This window comes from Hippocampus comes, unplaced genomic scaffold (assembly GCF_001891065.2).
Source record: "Hippocampus comes isolate QL1 unplaced genomic scaffold, H_comes_QL1_v1.1 scaffold174, whole genome shotgun sequence".
Classification (NCBI taxonomy): domain Eukaryota; kingdom Metazoa; phylum Chordata; class Actinopteri; order Syngnathiformes; family Syngnathidae; genus Hippocampus; species Hippocampus comes.
In genome coordinates this window covers 1081388-1101813 of record NW_017805983.1, presented here as the reverse complement: position 1 = coordinate 1101813, position 20426 = coordinate 1081388, and the positions used below count along the sequence as shown (strand labels likewise).

Below are 20426 nucleotides of genomic sequence, written 5' to 3'. Positions count from 1 at the left end.
AATACTGTGTGTGCGTGCGCGCGTGTGTGTGTGTGTGTGTGTGTGTGTGTGTGTGTGTGTGTGTGTGTAAATACCTGTCGAGAGATTAACGTTTTCCCCTTTAAATCATGGACACAGCATTCTTTTTGTGTCATCGTCTTGTGCTCTTGCCAAAAACATACAACTATGAAAAAGCATCACTCTAACCACAACTCACAAGTAACAAAATTATTTAAATACTTTGATGTAATTCTAATTAGTTATCAATAATTGTCATTTTGAATGTCACAAACTTAACATTAACTTGTGGTGCCCATGGCACGTCAGGGGCTCCTTAATAATTATAAAATGCCCCCTTAAAATACCGGCATGTTGTTTTCAACGATCAGTGATTTACCTTTTGTGTAGTTTTCATGATGGGGCAGATTTGCGCATGCGCAAAAGCGGTGTTTGGTTTCGCCGTCCCCTCTGAACCTGACATCTCGTTGGCTTAGCTTAGCTTAGCTGCCGCTGCTCACCGGCAATGATACAGCAAACAAGAACTCGATAGCACACACGAGTTGTACATGAGTCCGCTTTTTGACAACCAAAATACTGTCGTCATTTAGACAGCATTGTCAGTTGTTGGTGGAGTGTCAAAATCGCCAAGTTTTTTTTTCCAGGGAGGAAGAGGAGGACGTCCGCGAGAGAAATGGACTCGGTGACCGATTTCATGCGACATAGGTTGGATAGCTCGAAAGCGTCGTAGACCACCTGACTGCAGCCCAACTATTTACGGCTAAATCTTCGTGCTTTCTTTTGGCTCTGTCTGTGTGATGTAAAACGCGTTAAGGTCCGATAACTGTGTATAGTGAAGGTAATCGTTCCTGCTTGACCTAACGGGGTTTTAAGGCTAACCAGTGGCTAATAAATTATATCAGTTATTCGAATCCGTGCTTTGTGAGGAGGGTTATTTTGTGTAGTAGCTTCTGAGTTTGTACATCGTGACTTTTACCAATGGGGTTTGAGCATCACAATCGAGCAAGCACGATAGCCGTGCGTTAGCTACCAGTTTAGAGTCAAAAGTCCACCGGCCGATTTTTAAGGATCCCCAAAACTTGAACCCTCCCGGTGGCAGGGATGCACCATCAGGACTTTTGCGGAGACCCACCCAGTGCGGGAAGCCGAAAAACTGTGTTACATTACCGCAGGGGCAGTGGTGGCGGGGCACCTGCTTCCTCCGCTGGTTCTGGAGTTAATGCACTTGAAGACAGCCCGGCCCCTGCTGGAGCCTCCTCTCTGGGACCCCATCAACAGCCCGGATCCCAAGTTCCTGGATCTCAGGTCAAGAAGAAGAGTGGCTTCCAAATAACAAGTGTCACATCTGCTCAGATCAACGTAAGTGGCAGTAACAGTTTGGCTGATGACACTGAGAGCTATGACGACCTGGACGAGTCCCACACCGAGGACCTCTCCTCCTCTGAGATGCTGGATGCGTCAGTGTCCCGAGCCACAGACACTGGCGTACCGGAGAGAAGTTCATCGGATGAGACATTAAACAGTCTTCATGGGGTTGACACGCCTGGCCTTGTGTCACCCAATGAGCTTCCGTATCCACATTCCAGCCAGGGAACCCAGAAGCATACCACAATGGTAAATGGGACAGTCCACCATCATTATTATCCGCAGCAGCACAGCGTATCCCATCATCAGCACTCTGACAATTTGGGAGGAGGTGAATCGTCATCATCAGCCCTTCCCCAAACAGCTAGCCAGCCACTTTCCAAAACAGGAGCTAACCAATCCCAGAGACCACCATTGTTGGATAGCTCCAAACCCATAGCAGGAACAGCACAAACATCAGCCCCTATTGTTGCTCGGACAGCTGGTGAAGCACCTCTACAGGGCACTGTACATTTTCAGAGTGTCTCTTCTGTCATTCCACTTCCCCCATCTGGCCAGCCAGCTTTTGACAACACTGGCGTGAGTGGACCAACAGCTACCATTGGTGGAGGTACAGGCCAGTCAGTAACCGCCTCAAGCACTCAAACACAGACTACTACCGGCTCTCGTTTCAGAGTGGTCAAACTGGACACCAACTCTGAGCCCTTCCGCAAAGGAAGATGGACGTGTACCGAATATTACGAGAAGGAGATTCCACCTGCAGCACTATCCGAGGCACCTAAAGCTGCAGAGTTTTCTGCGGAGACTGAGCCCGCTAATGCGGGAGTAAGTCCAATTCTTCCAGCTGTCCAGCCACCTCACACTCTGCAGCCTTATCAGCTGCCGAGCCAGGAGTACACCAGTCTTCATGCAATGCAGAGCCCACCGCAAGCTTCGGCACAAACCCTTACCTATGTGTCACCCCAGGAAGTAGTTGGTGGAGCTCACACTAAGATGCTAGGGGCTCCTGGTACTCTCCCCACAACTGCACCACAAGTTGGTATAAAGCAGCCCCCCTCCCTCATGTCTCAACAGTTAGCCTATGCTGTGGACCAGCACCAAGCTCAAGCCACGGGAGGTTGTGCTGCACCTCAGCTCGGTGGTCTGCAGCCAGACTTTATCCAACCCACCGCTCCGTTCCAAACCCAGGTCCAGCCTCCACTAGCGCACGTGAGTGCATCCATTTCACCAGGGTCAGCAGTTACAGCAAAGCCACTGGGCAGCCTGGCACAGCAGTCAACCAATCAAGGTCATGTGGCTCCATCTGCTATCGAAACCTCCAACATGGGCCAGTCGCCATCTCATCCACTACAACTGGCCTCCACTGCTACAGGTCCACCAGCGCAGGAGGCCCCTTACATGCCTTTGACTGCACTTCAAGCTGACCTACAACCCCTTCTCACCCCAGGCACAGCGCTCTACCCAGCACCTCTGGCAGGAGGGAGCTCCCTAAAAGTATCCCAACTGAAAGATGCACAAAAGCTTCTGTTTCAGCACCAGGGCCTGCTAGGACTGCCCACGCTGGGTGTCGCTGGTGGTGGAGTGATGGCTGCGGACGGCGGCGTCACTGCCAGAAGCCTGGCCCACATAGGGATGTCTGTGGAGGCCAGCGCCCTTGCAGCTGCTGCTGGTTTGCGGACTCAGCAGGCTGAAGGAGAGGAGGACAGGTGAGATGATCCCGCCTTGTTCATATTCTGTCTCACATGAATCAAAGAGGTCCTTTGTCTGTGACGTTGTCAAACAACATTTCAACTGAAATTCGGACCGCAGCAAACAAGATAAACACAACACATTGCTTACCAATTTCGAAGCTAATGAACAATAGCCATTGAGTGTGCATATGAGTTCAGTTCAAGTAGCTAAAAAAACTGCAAAAAACAATCGAAAAGAGCGTTTATCAGTGATACTCCCCCAAATATACTGTTCTTCTGGTACAGAATTTAAATACTGAGTTATAATGGTTGTTCGCACAAATCGTCATTGCGACTTTGGGGTTGTCCCAAGTGTAGCTCGCTACTTGATTGGATTGGATTGGATTGGATTGGATACAACTTTATTGTCAAATGTAATTTCTTCACTCTCAAGACAACATAAAATTATTGATGGTCTGAGACTTTTTGCAGACATTAAACATTCAGTGCCTCGAGAGCTAATGGCTCAATGTCTCCCAATACCTGTACTCACTGTCATATGACTGAAATCTTGCGCAAACAGCAAAGTGGCTACATCATCGACATGTCTCCGAGGTTTCTTTTCTATTGTTCTCTCACTTGACATCTTCCTTCCTTAGTCAACTTTCTCATCTATCCTTCTCCGGTGTCAAACACCTCCATTGGCTACAGTTGTTGGTTTCCTCTCGAGGATGAGCAGTTTGGATGTCACTTCTGTAGTTGTGTTTTTTGCTGTTTATGGGTTATTTTGTCATGGTCAGAGACTTGTGTTCACGCGCAGACAAACGGCTAGTCTGTTTTCCACGTGGCCTGTACATAGACTGCTTCTTTGGAGCCTACTGATGTCTTGTGCTTTGCTACCGAAAATCATTGTCATTTTTCTCCCCCTCCATATTTGTGTGAGCAAGAGACGAGAAACAGATAGGCGGTAACGCTTTGATATTATTGCTATCTACTACTTGTTTCTATTGGTAAGCATTTTTTTAGGATCCAGGTGCTTTGAGTGAAATATCCCTGTGATTGCTGCTTATTAGTTGAAGACCTGATGTGAACATTTCGGATTGCTTTGAGCAGTAGGCATGTTGAGTTCAGTTGCTCCCACTATTTACTTCACAATGTACTTGTTGGGTCTTTACAGACAACTGTGTTTAAAACCGGCACGCAAGGGTGTGCCTTGTACTTGGAAACTTCTATGACAGAGTTGTTTGATTGTGCTTTGCTTTCAAAAGTTGTCAGCAGGAATTTGAACCTGCGGGTGCTGATATTCTTCACCTTTTAAAAAACTGCAGCATCGTGTGAATGAACAGCTTGCTAGGCACGTGCATATCCTCGTGCAACACTTTCATTCCAAAAGCAATTGAGCATTTCTGCACGAGAGGTGTTTCACAGAAGGTCACAGATGTATCAAGTGTCAAAGTCTGCCTGGGCGTTTTTATTAGCAGCCATCAGCCATAAAAGTTGCGTGTGCCATAGAATATTTAGGTAGGCACCTCAACATTCTCCCTAGCTTCATTTCAAACGAGTTTCTTTCTATCACAACGTTATCATTTTTTACAACCTTCTTGATAGAGTTGCACTCAACCCATTCATTTGGGCGACACAGTTAACAGTGAGTCATTGCACAAGCTGCTGTGTTTAAACACTGTCATCAAAACTGAAAGTTTACACTGGTTGAAAAAATGAGCTCAAAAGGATTCTCTGCAGTACTACAAACCAAAAACATTTGAGAAGTGTATGGCTTACAGCTCATGCTGAACATCTTTCTTTGGTTGATTGACTCTTTGGTTTTGGTGAGAGTTTGGTGGTGCTTCTTGGCAGGAATCACTTAGATGTGAGGTGATCAAATCATGTTGGTCCGGTAATGAGAAAAGGGACATAATCACCCTTGTGTTCAGCTTTCTGACAGGCTCCGTTGGGAATCATTTACTCATTTTCTGCGCTCTATTCATCGTATTGGGATTTGTATATATGGAACTATATAGTTGACGCAACAGTTGTAGTTTTGGAACACTATTCGGGCACCATGAATTCTGTTATTACTGTCCCATTATTGCAGCGTACTGGATCAGTGTCAGCTGTTGTGTCTTCCATAGCAAATATTGAACAAATAAATCAATTACAATAAGATATTGTTTTAAGACGGGTATGTTGTACAAAATTAATCGCGATATGTTGTTTTTGCATATTTTGGTGCTGCAAATCACAAAGTTAAACTAATAGGCGCAGTGCATCATGGGATACATTGCTTTTCTTATGACCATGAGTTGTTCAGTTCTTTTCAAGATGCATTGTGAGACTCATGAATGGCACTATAGATAACTGATACCCACGACGCATTCGAACAAAACTAAAAACGGTGAACTTAGTGGAAAGGGAGCGATTCCCTTCACAGCCATCATGTTCCAGGATTCACCACAGGAGGGCAGTGTCCACCCTTGAATGCTTCCAACGTGAACTGCAAGTGCTTTCTACAGTATAATCCGAACGTGTTTTCAGAGTCGCTGACCTAAATGTTCTTTTCTCACCAGCGGGGGGCGGGAAGGCCTTGCTTGCACGCAATGTGTGAACGAATGAAATGGAAGTCGGCCAGTTTTGATTTACTGTCAGATTAGTGCTGATTCATTTTAAAATTCTGCTTGTGTTTAAGAGAAATGCCTCCTTAAATGTGGCTTTTAGTAAATTAAATCCACCAAGAAAATCCTGTATCCCACCTTTTTCTTGGAATTGTGGTGGTACTGTATTGGGCTTGAACAGATTAGGCGGAAGCCTCCCGTGCAAACAAGATGACGTTGGTGTTTGCCTGATTCTCCTTCCTGCTGCTCCTCCCTTCTGCATGTCTGTCTGGTCCTTCATGTTGCTAGACAGGAAGTAATCAACTTCTGGTGCTTTTAGATGCTGTAGAATTTTGAAGGGAAAAGCAGTATTTACCCGCTCCCAATGTGAGACAAACAATTTTGTGAAAGCCCTTCTTTTGTGTGGAACAAGGTGGGCCCTCCAAATATTTAGCAACATTCTGTGCGCTGCATGCTGCCGGTATGTTGCAGGAATCCCAGATTAAAGTTTCCCCACACGCTTTTGAGAAGACCCTTGCCCGGCTATTCCCACATTGCACGCATAGACCCAAAGTCATATGCTTGTTGCTACTGTCTAAGTCTTTCTCTGCATAAATATTCCAAGAGCCTTATTTTGCTTGTTTGTGACATTTACACACACACACACACACACACACACACACACACACACACACACACACACACACAGCTACCGTCACAAGAACACAGATTTAAATCAAATCTGCGAATGTCATATTTACACCCATTTTGAACTCTCTCTCTACTTCTTCCCATTGGGTGTGGTTGAAAATGGAGTTTTGCTCATAAAATGCGTGATTTATTTATAAGAATAAGACAACCTTTATTCGTCTCACAATGGAGACATTCCCAATTTACAGCAGCAAAGTTATGAAAGGAAGACAGTAGAAGAGCAAAAAGTATAGGAGCTGCTGTAAAGGCAGCCACTCTCGCGGCGCCATCTTGAAATCAGAATAACATAACAAAATAATACAACACATAAGACACAGACAGTCATTCAATCTTAACCACTTTTCTGCATACTCTTTGTTGTTTGAAGCCAGTTGGAGATGAAAGAGGAGAGGATCAAATTGTCATTAATTCTTGGCATGACACGCAACACTCCTTTGTTGGTCTCTATACAGATGAGAGATCTGCGTAGGTTAAAGCTGAAATCCTCTGTCTTGTCACCAAATGAGCAAAAATGTTTTACTTTGTCTTTCTGTCTCTTCTCGTTAAGCATATGGCAACGGGCTGGTTATGTAAGGCATTGCGTGCCCTCACTGGCAGCCTGAGTACGATTGGCTTACACCCCACAGACTCCCATGAGAGATGTTTGAGTTGTGGAGTATTGCTTATCTCTGTTTAGTCTGTGTCTTAGCAAGGGATGTGGCGCTTGATCCTCGATTGCAAACAGAAGTTTCTTCTTTCTTGCCGCATTTGGCCTTCATCTCTGGCCTTAAATGTGGTCTCTGTTGCTGGTAGGGAACAACAGTTTCAATCAAAGTTGTGTTTTTTTCTTCTGCGTGCACCTTTGCTCATTCAAAATTTCAAAACTAAGTCGGGATGCTTTTGCATCCGGCTTTGGCTCATAATCAGACAAACTGGATTCATCATATACATTTCGTACACTGACCAGTCACAATATTATGACCACGTGCCCAATATGATCATATCCAGTGTCAGAGCTGTACACATAGTAACAAGTTTTATTGAATAATTTAACAATATGTTTACTACTGTGGTTGCAACTTGCAATGGTACAAAACTGTCATGCATCATACTGACTTGTTCCAAATATTTTTGACTCTTTCATGTAACCGAGGTAATTTAAATAACATTAAATGTTATTTAGTTTGCAAAGACACAATTTTAAATGGAATGGATATCACTCCAAGTGGTCATCATTTTGTGGCTTGTCACCGTACGTCATCCTGAAGTCACAGTATCACTGCCTCACAATATTGGTTCAGCCGAAGCCTCAGTGCCATCAGTGATTGGCTGAAAGTGGATCCATCTCCACATCGGTAAGATCTCCCTGAAACCGGTTTACAGCCTTTTGTTCTGACAACAGTGTGTTCACCCTCTTTTAAAAAAAGACAAAAGGAGAACAAACTTGTACAGTTAACCCCCACTGATTTGCAGGGATAAGGACTGAGTCCTGCTGTAAAGAGCAACAAAATGTGAATTTCAGGTTCACTGCCATTTCACTGTTTTTCTGAATCACGCTCACCTAATCGCCACATTTTGAGGCAAACAGGGTGAACTCTTGTCGTTGTCCTGTTCACAAATATTTTCAAACATTTGGCATGTCCTTGTCTTTGTTCAGTAAACTGTACCTTACCCTGTGTGAGTGTCTGCTCGCATGGAGATGCACGTGAGGCCAGTGGAGCCCCATATCGTGCATGTGCAATGGCCAGTGTGCGTGCAGTGATGCGTAGTGACAGCGCAGCCAGCGGTGTGCCTGCTATAACTTCAATATTCCCTTAAGTGTGCACATAGTCCTTCCCGTTTTGGAAGACACAGGGGGAAACGGGGCGATTGTTGAAATGTTTCGGGGTGAGAATCTGGAAAGCCCACACTCAATGTGCTTCCCACCAAAAACTGCTCAGAGCATTGAGGGGACGTGGTGTACATTTTTATCCCAACGCTTCTTGAGAGGATTTTGTAGGTATCCGGCAAGCGTTGGGCGTGGCCTGGTGATGATGATGCGCGTGCTAACTGGGTATGTGGTCAAAAGGGCTCATCCCATTGGATGGATTGCTCTAATCTCTACTGACAGTTTACATAACAACAGAAGGGGAGGTGATGTGAGTCCTACAGGAGTGACGTCACAGTCCACCCTTTTAGAGCTACGCATCATGCTACCACCCTTGGATTCAGGCACACGGGCGCCGTAGGGGGCACCGCAGCGCTTTCGTCCACACGCACTCCCGCTCCCTTCCCCGACTTCCTCAGCTCCATTCCGGGTCTACGTTGTTGGTCAGACTTTCCCAATGTGACGCACTGAGGGGTTTATGGGGTCGGGTTTGGAGGACGGAGGAGGCGCAGTGGTGCTTGTGCTCGTTTTGGGTTAGGGTGGCGGGTGGCGGGTGGGGGCCCACCACATGGACATAGTGTTTGTTTTTACTCTGAGCATCAATGAGAGAAAAGGGGCTGGCCGAGGTCGGAGGAGCGCAGGGTCGCGACGCCATGGCCATGAAGCTTCTTTTCTGGGAACTGGAGAAGCATCTGAAGAGGTAACGGTGGAGTTCTTTTGTTGTGCGGTGGTGGTGTTCAACTGGAATTATGTCGGGTGGGCTTTCAAAGTCTACTCCTTGCCAGAATGTGTCAACACAAACTCCTGAGCACCCTGTCCTGTCTGATGTTCACTCTTTTCCATTTGCAAGCTTGGATCACCATCTTAGTTCACTTACCAGCACAGTTGAACATTGTGTTCCAGCTTCCATGTTAGCACCACTGTTGCTGTGCCCACTAGTGGCTCAACAAAGCATTAAGATACAATATACAGTACCCACCATCCCCCAATCTATTCATGGTTTGCTATTTATGATTGTCATGTTTTTTTTTCCCTGTGGAAATTATCACCAATGATTTATGTGCACAACATTTTTTTTGTTGTTTTTTTCACACTTTCAGTTGAATGCCCTAAAGATAGCACAAGATGGCGCCAACAATCTGGTGAATAGAGACGTAGTAATTGGTGACAAGTGTGTTTCAGTGATATAGTTCAGCTTCAGAGTTATTTGGGGGCTTGGGGAGGAGCGAAGTTTAGCCTGGGTTGTTGGCAGAAGTTACAGAGTCTATGAGTGGAGAGTTGGTTTGATGCAAAATTTGTTTTTTTACAAAATCAAATTATCTTTGACACTTATTTTTCAGGGAAATTAAGATGGTTTTCAAACAATATTGAAGTGTTTTGCAACCATAGTTTGTGATATAGTTACCATTTTACTTCAACTTCAATAAAAATACTGGCAGTGTCAATTGTGGGTTTTTTTTTGTTCTTATTCATGGCAGAATACGGGTCAATTGTATATGGTAATAAGCACATTTTTATCCTCAACTTTCTGTGTCGCTACAAAGATCAAATTGTCCTCTCGAACCTGTGCGAGATTTAAAAAAAAATGCAATTTCAATGAAAAAACAGGTTTTGGAGAGTTTGATGGGAGTGTGTGTGAGAAGTGGCACATGTTCAAATATTAAGGCAAAAAGCTTCTTTGTGTTTGTTCTTCTGTCAGCCAATCCAAGGTACGGTTGAGCAGCAGCAGCAGAAGCAGTGCCAGGTCACATATTAGCCTGGCCAGATTCAAATTTATCGATTGGTCAGATGTGCAGATGAAATCCATTTCTTGTGATGCAACATGGGTTGACATTGGTCCTTGTGGTTGAACTGCTTCCTCCCAAAGCTACTCAATCCACTTCATCTCTTTTTTGTGCGGTTTGTCAAAAGTGTTGCCATTGTGATAGCAGTGATTGATGTGAAGCATCTGAGTGATGTCATCAGGCTTTCCAACTGTTTTGTTTTGTGATCTGATCAGCTCCTTGGGAAGTTGATTGTGCAAATCAGTCACAGCTTGTTTGGCATCAAGTCCCTTATTTCTGCTGTTTTACTGTTTCCACTGTCATGTTAAGATTCTGTTGCTGTTAATTAGCTTACAAATTGTTTTGGTAGTCAGCATTCTGAGTAAAGTGGTTTTGAATGGCATAAAAATCAAGGAAAACATATGTCCTGTTGCCATGTCTTCATTCACTTTAGTCCATTACTCAGCAATTTGCATCAGGTCTTTACACTTGAATATTTCATTAAATTTAGTTTGCATGTGGTCTTATGCCCCAATTAAGTTCTGCTTTAACTTTTTATGCTAAATACGACCTCAAAAATACGAAGTAAAGTCCATTTGCCCAAGAACCAGCATCATGACCAACATTAAAATTCTGTGATAAAAGTGGACTTGAAAACTGTACTTGAAAAGTAGAAAAAGCACTGTATGAAAATTATTTCTTAAAAAATGATTAAAAATGAGTCCAGACAAGCTGCATACAAAGCTTTCTTTCTTATATAATTTATCTTTCTCCATATGTTAAATATTGTACATTTTAGTTATATTTAATTCAGTTATTCTTTCGTGTTCCCCTAAATCGGGGGTCGGCAACACGTGGCTCTTGAGCCAGCCGCATGCGGCAATTTAGCGCCCCCCAATGGCTCCCTAGAGATTTTTCAAAAATGTTTGAAAATGGAAAAAGATGGGAGGGAAATATATGTTTTTGTTTTAATGTGGTTTCTGTTAGAGGACACACATGACACAAACATTAACGTTTTCCGATGCTGTAAAAATGTGTCGAATAAATATTAAATGTCAACATTTAGTCAACGAATATTTGCGTAATAGCCTGCGACACACGTTTCTATTAGCAGGGCGGGATGTCAGTCAGGGGGCTGTTGTGTGTGTAAAAAAAAAAAAAAAAAAAAACCAAACAAAAAAACAGCTGCCTTTCATGTACAACTCACCGAGGGTACTTGCTAAGAATGGGAATCTGGGCGGCCAAGAAAAGCATTTTTAAATGGTACACGAGAGCTACGACAGTTAGCACGCTGCGAAAGTGCGTCCCGTGCCTCGTTCATCTTAGCGGCCGTTATGGCTGTTGCTCATCACGGAATGCGTGTGTGCGTATGCGCGCGTGTGCAGTAACGGGTCGATCGCAGGAGGTTGGCTGTTCGTAAAGTAGATCTTCCGTCAAAAAAGTTTGGACACCCCTCCTCTACAGGATGAACTGCAGGGGGGAAAAAACTTTTAATCATGAATGCTCGTCGTGTATTTGTAGCCAACTTAGTTATGTTGATAGCAGGCTAATATAGCTCATATAGATACGTACAGGATGCGTTGCCTTCATTATCAGGCTTTTTATTTTTTGCGGCTACAGGCATATTTTGTTTTTTGTTTATTTTGGTCCTCTTTCAACATTTTGGGTTGCCGACCCCTGCCCTAAATAGAGCCTGCATACCTCACTTTGAGTCCGTTGTTCTGTTCGGTCACTGCTTTCTGCTCACTGCTGCTAACTATTAATCACACAAGGGCCAAAACTCAAGGTGATAGAGCCCAAATTCTCAAATGGAATTCCATTTGAGCGAAGAGCTTCCACCTATGCAGACATTTTTTAAACAGCTTTTGTTTAGGTAGGCTTTCTGGTCATACTTATTTTGGTTAACTGCAGGGGTGTAGTGGGTGTGGTACACGGGGGTACGCCGTCCACCCACTTCTCCCGACGCCACATTCAATTTTTATTGAAATGTTTGTTGATCATTGTTCTAATGCGAGTAATGCTTAATAACGTTGGCCTGTGATTATTTTGGAGTAGTAAAACATTAAATTTAACGTTAGTTCAACTGGTGTTGTAGCCTATGATTGATGTTCTGTATGTATATGTAGAACATCCCAGAATCACGTACATCCACTTAAAAAATCCCCACTACACCACTGGTTAACTGTAAAACATTTGTGACTGGATTTTAACTATGCAGATCATGTGCTATACAGTATCAATAAAATGAACTGACATTGGTAATTTGACTTTGGTGTGGCCCCGCTTTTTAAAAAAATGGAGCCATTCTTAGTCGATTAAAAATATATTAATAAATAAATTGTTTAGTGTTGAGTTATGAGTCAGAGTTTAGATATGCCACCTCAGTCTTTGAATCACTTTCAACTGTTTATTGAACTGGACAATCAAACGAACACAAATACAACAAGAAACGTTCACAACCAACTGTGTAGTATTGTCCAACCAGACTAGACCAGGCTTCCTACGTCATTCATGAGGCCACGCTGCTTAAAAATTAGACAACGCACAAATCTAAGCTGGAGCTTTGGGTTTAATTACAATTTATGAAACCAGTTAATTTCTTTACAATCTATTCCTTTGTTTATAGTTACAACGCAGCGCTATTTTCTCTTTATCAACATGTGGAATAAAAGATTGTGGTGGTTTTTATTTGGGGGGGGTAAGAAACGATTGATGGATTTTCACATTACTGTATTTCAATGGGGAAAATTGATTTGCTTTATTCGATTGTTATGAGCATAAATGAACAGGAGGTGGTGGTATTTTCCTTAAATTACTCTTTTGTTTCCTCCCATCTCCTGCGTTCTTGTTTTTGCATAAAAATAGCAGAATGCGTCACAATGGTGTATTTTAGACTGTTATAGGTGTGCTCGATATCTTTATCAGATGGACTGTATCAAAAGAAGCATTTAGGATCCTTCTTTCCTCCAAACCCGGGCTGCCACGGATTTTGTTATGCAAATGAGCCTAGCTTCCAGCCAATCAGGTGGCTGCTAGGCTGTTTCTCCCCGCATGCATCTTGCAGCTAGGCAGCTCCCTCCCCTTGCTGCACCTCAGTCTTTGTGCTCAGTCTCGGCGGCCGCGGAGGTACAGAATGCACTCCGGTTCAACATTTGCACCGCCGGACGACCTATGAGTAGGGCCGAGCCGCGGTGACGCGTTGATGGACGGGCTAGCATGAATTCACAGTGTTACACGGTGGCGATGGACCTTGGCGTTTGCCAACTGCGCAATTTCTCCATCTCGTTTCTGTCCTCTGTACTCGGCAAGGAGAGCGCGTCGGTCAGGCTTGACAAGAGGTAACTAATAATAATAATAATAATAATCATGATAATTTGCGCGGAAATGAGCACTAAGCGCTTGCTTTTGCTACGCTGGTTTTGTGCGGTTTGCTCTTTTGTCGCGTGACCTGCCGCAACAATCATCGTCTCTTGCGTCATAAGCTACTGGCGCCTCTCAGACCATCCATTTGACGATGTGCTTTAAATTGTGTTTCAGCTCTTCGGGTGCAAGTGTCGTGGCCATTGACAACAAGATTGAGCAAGCGATGGTAAGTTGTCCTTATCCACGCCATTATCTCGCTCGTGTGTGCTGCCACTGGCGTTACGTAATGCCGAGTAGGTCCGGCCGTTTGATTCCTAGTCGTGTTTTGACCTTGGGGTAGTTCAGTCGAAAAAATGGGGCCGATTCCTTAAAATCGTTATTTGGCCTACCTCGTCATCTTAATCGGGACATTTTGCACTGAGCATGGGAATCTGTGCGTCAAACCTGTAGGAAAACTTGGGTAAATGCATCTTAATTGAAGAAGGCTCCCACGAAAAGAGGGAAGAATCAGATTCTGGCCATGCACTGTCACGATTTGGACAGATGATGTGAGGCTAGGTTCACACGCTATATCCCCTCCTCCCCATCCCCATCCTCTCCTCTTCAGCTGCATGTTGCTAGGCAGGCAGCAGCCTCCCCCCCTTTCGGTATAAATAACTTGGCTAGGATTGGCTCCTCCCACTCGGCACAGGGACATTTTGTTCCGTGGCTCCACAATGAGGAGGGGATACTCTCAGATTATAACACGTTAATCCCCCTTTGGCCATCATCGTCATCATCGACTCGGTGATGCTTGGTGGTCCGGCTTCATCGGCCCATACACTTGTGTCATGCATGCGAGGAATGTGGTGAGATGTGGGCGGGGGTAATTTCTGTGAATTTTCAGAAGTTGGAAATCGTCCAAGGGAATCCATAGAAATAAAACGGACATTTTCAAAATTGAATGTCACGGTTTAGTAGAGAACATAAATATATTTTAGCATAATCCTGACTCAAAAAAATCATATTTCATGCAAGTATACTTGAATATGAAGAGCCAACATCCTGAAAAAAATATTTTTATGACCGTATTTTCTACACTAACAGGCGCACTGGATTATGAGGCGCACCTTCAATGAATGGCCTATTTCATAATTTTTTTCATACATCGGATGCACAGCTTTATAAGACACAATCTAAAATGCATCCACTAGATGGAGCTACGCTCAAGGAAATGCCAACAGAACAATCAGATGTCAGGAAAACTTATTTAATAAAGCAGCCACACAGTTCACTTAACCAACAGCAAGTTATAACATTGACTCGTTAACATTGAACTCTCTTGCCGCTGCTCTATTTCCGTGTTCAACTGTGTAACCGATCGACTTAAGTTTGAACTCTGCGTTGTAAGCATGTCTCTAGCAAGGAGCCATTTTGGGGTCTGAATATTACCGTAATGACCATACACAAGGCGCATCATATTTTAAGGCGCGCTGTGAGCTTTTAAGAAAATGGAAGGCTTTTAGGTGCGCTTTTTAGTCCATAGCTATAAATTACAACGCATGGTAAAATCTGTATTGCACAAGCTTTTAAAGGTCAAAGAAATCTCTCAAAATCTGATGTGCTCCACAAAAACTAAGGACATTTTTTAAAATCAGCATCAATAATATGTTAAGGGACACACAAAGTCATCTCTGATTTAAAATTTGCTGTTGACCAGTGTTATTTATAGTCAAGGTCTCTGTTAGGAGCCAACTTTCAATTGTATATATTCCTGGTGTAGTTCCAGAATTGACCATTACTTTTGATCCTTTGGTGTTTTGGTCATGATTTTGTCGTTTATCTCTCTGTAGCTGCTCATCTGATGCTTTGTCATTACACAATGCTGGATGAAGTCGTTTTAATGAGTACCCCTGCCTCCCTCCTTCAGGACCTGGTGAAGAGTCACCTGATGTATGCTGTGCGCGAGGAAGTGGAGGTGCTCAAGGAGCAAATCAAGGAGCTGATGGAGCGCAACACTCAACTGGAGCAAGAGAACAACCTGCTGAAGACCCTAGCCAGCCCGGAGCAGATGGCTCAGTTTCAGGCCCAGGTCCAGACGGGTAGCTCCCCAACTGGCACGGCCCTGCAGCCTCAGGTGCCGGGCTCGGTCGGAAGTGCGCAATCCCTCCCCTCTGCGCAGAACTCGGGCTCGTAGGCGTGAAGAGGAAGGATCTCCATACTGTGGCACCCCCGCCCCCAGCTATGCCACCATCTCGAGGAATCCCCTTCAATTTTTTGTTGCACATTTAATTTATTCTGCCTTGTTTTGCAACTTTTACCTGATTAGACAATCACAGTTGTCATGGTGATGGATGGGGGAGGGGGGCAATGCACCAAGTTTGAATTGAAGCCTGCAAGCATTCAGTGTCGAACATGTGCCAATGTCAGCCCTCCACCGCTACCCAGCACATTCCTTTTTTTTTTTTTTTTTCTCCACATGCACATGTCGCTGCTAACGTTGGATGAACTATAATGGAGGACTTGCAACAAAACCCCTGCCCCCTGGGTTTGAGAAGCAGTCATTTCCAGTCCTCTTGCTTCAGGTTAGGGGCAAGTCTAAGAGAAAAGATGAACTGCATTGAATTCGGCACCTCACTTTTCACTTGGAGGGCTCGGTGTTCTTCTCCTGCGTCTCCACATTGCCCTCTCCACCCTCAAGGCACCCTCCCCTGTTGGAAGAGAAGTTCAATATTTATGCAGGGAATCAATGTTGTTTTTATAGGGTAACCTGGAGAATGGTTAGGATTTTTTTTCTGTTCGCTCTTGTTGATGTAATTTAATGTCCTAGTAATGTAAACAAGATAAATAATGGAGCGGAAAAGGATACTCTTTGTAGGTTTGTACGGATGAAAACATTTCCAATTCTGCAAAGTGCCTGGTTTCTAACCATAGATACATATATAATCTTCTGTTATTTTATTCCTGTAAATATATTTGTGTGTGTGTGCGTGTATATCTATATACATATAGATATATAGATATATATCTATCTATGGTTTACCAGGTTGTGAAGTACCTGTGATGTCAGCACTCAGGATGGAAACCGACGAGGTTTAGTTACCTCCAAGCTGAACACTGTCTCTCCTACTGTGACTGTATCGTCACACTCAAAACGATACAGACTGTTTTTGTTTGACAATGTTTGTCACATTGTTTTGTTGAGGCGATCAGGATATTTTTCTTTTATTTCTTTTTTTCTAATTTAAGTCATTTTGTTCAGCCAAGCATCTGTGTTGCTGCACGCACACACATACACACACTTGGCAGATGGAATGGCTGGTAGAAAGTATGTCAATGTTTTCTGCATGTTCCACAGCCCATCACAAATGTGACGTTACAATTTGCACTAGACAGTTGCACCTCAAATAAAACTGAAAACAAAGAAAAATTGACTCCTTTTATTCTTTACTCGATATACAGTATTATCACTCATGAGAGGCAACTTCATTCTCTCTGGGTGTGGTGGGAAGGAGCAGTAAAACAGGCTAAAAAACTAAAACGGAGGTGATGATTATTGGCGATGCGCGGCATCGGCACCTATTCAAGGACACCACTCTCAGCCGCGATAAATGTGCGATTACCCAAAGTGATTCAGCAAAAAACCTCGATGTTTGATTCAACGTTCTTTTCAAATGTTCATGATGAATATAAATAGAACTGCACTTCTTTTCACCTTCGCAATATCGCTAAGATACGTCCCATTTTATTTCCTGGTCACACAGAAACCATAATTCATGTGCTTTTTAGGTCTCGACTTCATTATTGCAACAAATTGCTTTTTGGTCTTCCCATGTCCAGTGTTAAAATTTTGCAGCTAGGACAAAATGCTCCAGCTAGACTCCTGACGAGAAGTCAAAAGTGTTGTGAGCAACTGGCTGAGAGATCAGTCCAAAGATTTTTACGCTGAGGGAATATGGAAGCTTGTGCACAGATGGAAAAAGTGTTTTACAGTGCTGAGAGAGACTACTGCTAAAAAAAGTACGCTTCTATCTGTATTAGAAGTCCTTACACAGAAAAAATCATCTTATATATTGAATGACCCTTATACTTTATGTGCTCCCTGGCGATTTTTATTGGAATATATATTTTAACCGATTGTTATTAGTATTTTCTGTATAACTCCAACATGTCCTTGCCACGAACGCCTCTATGATAGAGCCCATTTAATGTACTGTACTGGTCTTTATTACGCCGGCACACACCAGTACCTGTACATTGTACGTTCGTTCAGTAGTCAAAATGCAGGTGCTTTGATTGGCTCCATAGGAGCAAGCCTCCCCGCCCCCACAGATAATTTGTGCTGGTCACGCCCCGCTCGCCCAAAGTCACGTGTACGTGCACGCTTATTTCCTGAGTGGGCGAGCGCTTCAGTACAAGATGACACATGTTTGGATTGGTGCGCTGATATCAGGAGCTAATTTAAATTCTAATTCATTCTTTGATTGGATTTATTTATTATGAGGCCAACCCTCTGCATTTAATAATAATGTAATTTGAATATGAAATTTATCAGTAGCACACTACAGACGGCAGTTAATTTGCTCCATATAATTGGATATGCAGGAAGGACTCTATTCGCATAGCGCTGCTGCTGCTCAGAGTCAAGAGTCTTGAATGGAGCCCTTTGCGACAATAGCCAATCGCGACCACGAGGGAGCATTCCCTCGATTATAATAGAATAAAAATGAAATACCAAAAACATTTTGAAATACAGTATGTGCGTCTTACATCTGGTTTTAGATGAGCAGGACAAATATTATATCGTTAATGACGGCTCCAGTTGCTTCGTTCATTTGTATTGTCTGATTTGTGTAGTGTTTCTCCTTTGGGGTCGCAAAAATCTTTACCCACAAGAAGGAAGTGTCGTTGTCGGTTGGTTGTATGTCTTCAAGGAGTCAACACCATCACTGAATTGTCATTGTGAATTTGTTTTTGGTTTTGCTTGAGGGTGTAAGGAGGTTGATTTTTGTTTTCACTTATATTCCAATTTTCACAATTGTCCGCTACTTTGGTTTATCTGTTATTCTGACAGAATAAGTCTTGTGAATTTTGTTATCCCAATGCCATTTCAAACAAAAAAACAAAACAACAAAAAACAAAAAAAAAATACAGTTTTGTCTTGCTCCCCCACCACCCCTCACTTTCCTGACAAGGAATATAATTTTTTTGTCCAACACCTTTAATTTTTCTGTATCTGTAAACTCCTGTATTGTTGGAGATTATTCCAAATTCCAAGATGTGTTAAGTATCCTGTATGAGTGCTGAATTAAGGCTACCCTGGGACAGACTGTGACCCTCTTCTTCCCAGGTTGGTCCACGGATCATGCTGAGGGGCTCCTGCCCTCCTCTCCAGATGGTACTTTCGCAAATCCCATTTCATTGACAAAGAGTGTTTTCTTGAAGTGTGTTGCAGCCGTGAGCTGCAGGACGTACTAAAGCGTAGGGATCACATCCAGATTATCCGCTGCTAATGCCTGAGACAGAAATAACATGGAGTGGAATCATTTATTGTATATCAGCGTTTTCCAACAAAGGCCTTAAAGCACATATTTTACAATTGAAACAAATCTCATAGCACATCACCAAACAAAAACGTCACAAAAAGTTGATGCACAAGTTAATGATGTACCTTCTGCCATCTAGTGGGAAAAAAAAGTCCATTATTTTGTTTGTGTCAATATGTCACTACTTTAGAGAGATGAACATCGATACACTAGTCGTACTACATAAGACATTTTTCATCCCACTAAAGTGACATTGAATCATTTCCACAACTGATATCTAATGACACACTGGTTGAGAATCGCTCATTTACATAATGTGTGCATATATGACCTACTGTTCACAGACACAAACATGTACCCCCCAAATCTGCTTATCATCGCCTGGCCCTGACTTCCTGCTGTGTTGTTGACAATGCTGAGCAAGCAGGTGGTCTGCTGGTTCAAGCCTGGATGGACCCCAGAGTTGCCTCACAAGACGGATTATCCTACCCACGGTCAGCACATCACCACCATGCTCTATATTTGCTCACATCGGGATGGCTCAACATGGCCCAGCAACAGCAGCGCTGCAAAATATCCACAAACTAATACTTGAATTGGAAGGTTCCGGATCCCACGGATCCCAGTTAATAAGAGGGCGTGTACACTTGTGCCACAACTTTATTTGTAGTTGTTTTAAACCTCACCTCTCAAAACGACGATTGTTTTTTTCAACTGAATTGTACGATTTATAAGTCAGTATTGGATATTTGAATCGATAATGTTTTTTTTCTTTTAAGCAGAATATTTGAAATAAAGTATTCAATCGATCAAAAACACTAACGTGCATGTTTTTGGAATGTGGGAGGAATCCAGAGTTCCTGTAGAAAGCCAATGCAAGCAGAGGGAGAAAATGCAGTACAAAAAAAAATTTGTCCTTGACCCAAATCTCCAGCAGGCACTCTGGAAATTTTAGTTTGCAGGGCCGTCGTCCTTTCTCACTCCGCTTGGAAAAAGAGTCGGACTACTGTGGATTAGCACCCACCATCTCATGTGTGTGACTTCTCATCTTGGTATCGTATTTCGCTCAAAAACAAGTGTCCCTTCCACAGCGTAACGTAATATCATTTTGTTGACTGACACTTCACATATTGAGACAAGGGGGAGAGAGAAGAACGCGAAAATCATTCAAGCAATTGATATTTTCAATCACTCTGCCTTGGTCAAATAACAAGGAACCCAGTCAGCAAAGGCATCTGGCCCGGCTTCGGCATGAAGCCGGCACAGCTGGCCTGGTGTCGGCAATGGCATAACGCATGTGGGCCGAACACGGCCCAGGCGTGGCAAAGGAGGCACTGGCTTGACTCTGGCAAACCAGATGAGGGCCGGTTGTGGAGTGAAGTATTTGGGCCAGAAATCAATTTCCAACTCCGCCCGAATATGGCCAGCCAGTATTGAGTCACTCCTAAATGCAATTTCAGATTTTTTTTTCTACACACAGCCTTGTTTTACAATTGCAAACCGACGCGGAATTCCATTCATCACAAACACACATACACACACACACACACACACAAACACGTGCAATGGCAGCACACAGCTCCGACTGTTTCTGC

At 43.5% G+C, this 20426-nt stretch overlaps 1 protein-coding gene across 3 annotated transcripts; it reads left to right on the top strand.

Moving 5' to 3' along the window:
* Positions 1–416: 416 nt before the first annotated feature.
* On the top strand, positions 417–16715 carry LOC109528645 (TSC22 domain family protein 1). Of its 3 annotated transcripts, none has more exons than XM_019891506.1 (3): positions 417–3068; positions 13481–13532; positions 15216–16715. In XM_019891506.1, exons 1-3 carry the CDS (start codon positions 1099–1101, stop codon positions 15480–15482), a joined length of 2289 nt encoding a protein of 762 aa, XP_019747065.1. In that variant the 5' UTR covers positions 417–1098; the 3' UTR covers positions 15483–16715. The 3 variants fall into 3 exon arrangements, with proteins under 3 accessions (XP_019747065.1, XP_019747067.1, XP_019747066.1); XM_019891508.1 differs by lacking the exon at positions 417–3068 and adding an exon at positions 8522–8880; XM_019891507.1 differs by lacking the exon at positions 417–3068 and adding an exon at positions 13002–13281.
* The last annotated feature ends 3711 nt before the right edge of the window (positions 16716–20426 follow it).

Bases quoted from the DNA above. Each gene is read 5' to 3' on its own strand.
- LOC109528645 (XM_019891506.1), top strand. From the start codon at position 1,099: ATGCACCATCAGGACTTTTGCGGAGACCCACCCAGTGCGGGAAGCCGA. The intron at 3,069-13,480 runs GTGAGATGATCC...ATTGTGTTTCAG, and splicing joins GCTGAAGGAGAGGAGGACAG to CTCTTCGGGTGCAAGTGTCG. The intron at 13,533-15,215 runs GTAAGTTGTCCT...TCCCTCCTTCAG, and splicing joins ACAAGATTGAGCAAGCGATG to GACCTGGTGAAGAGTCACCT.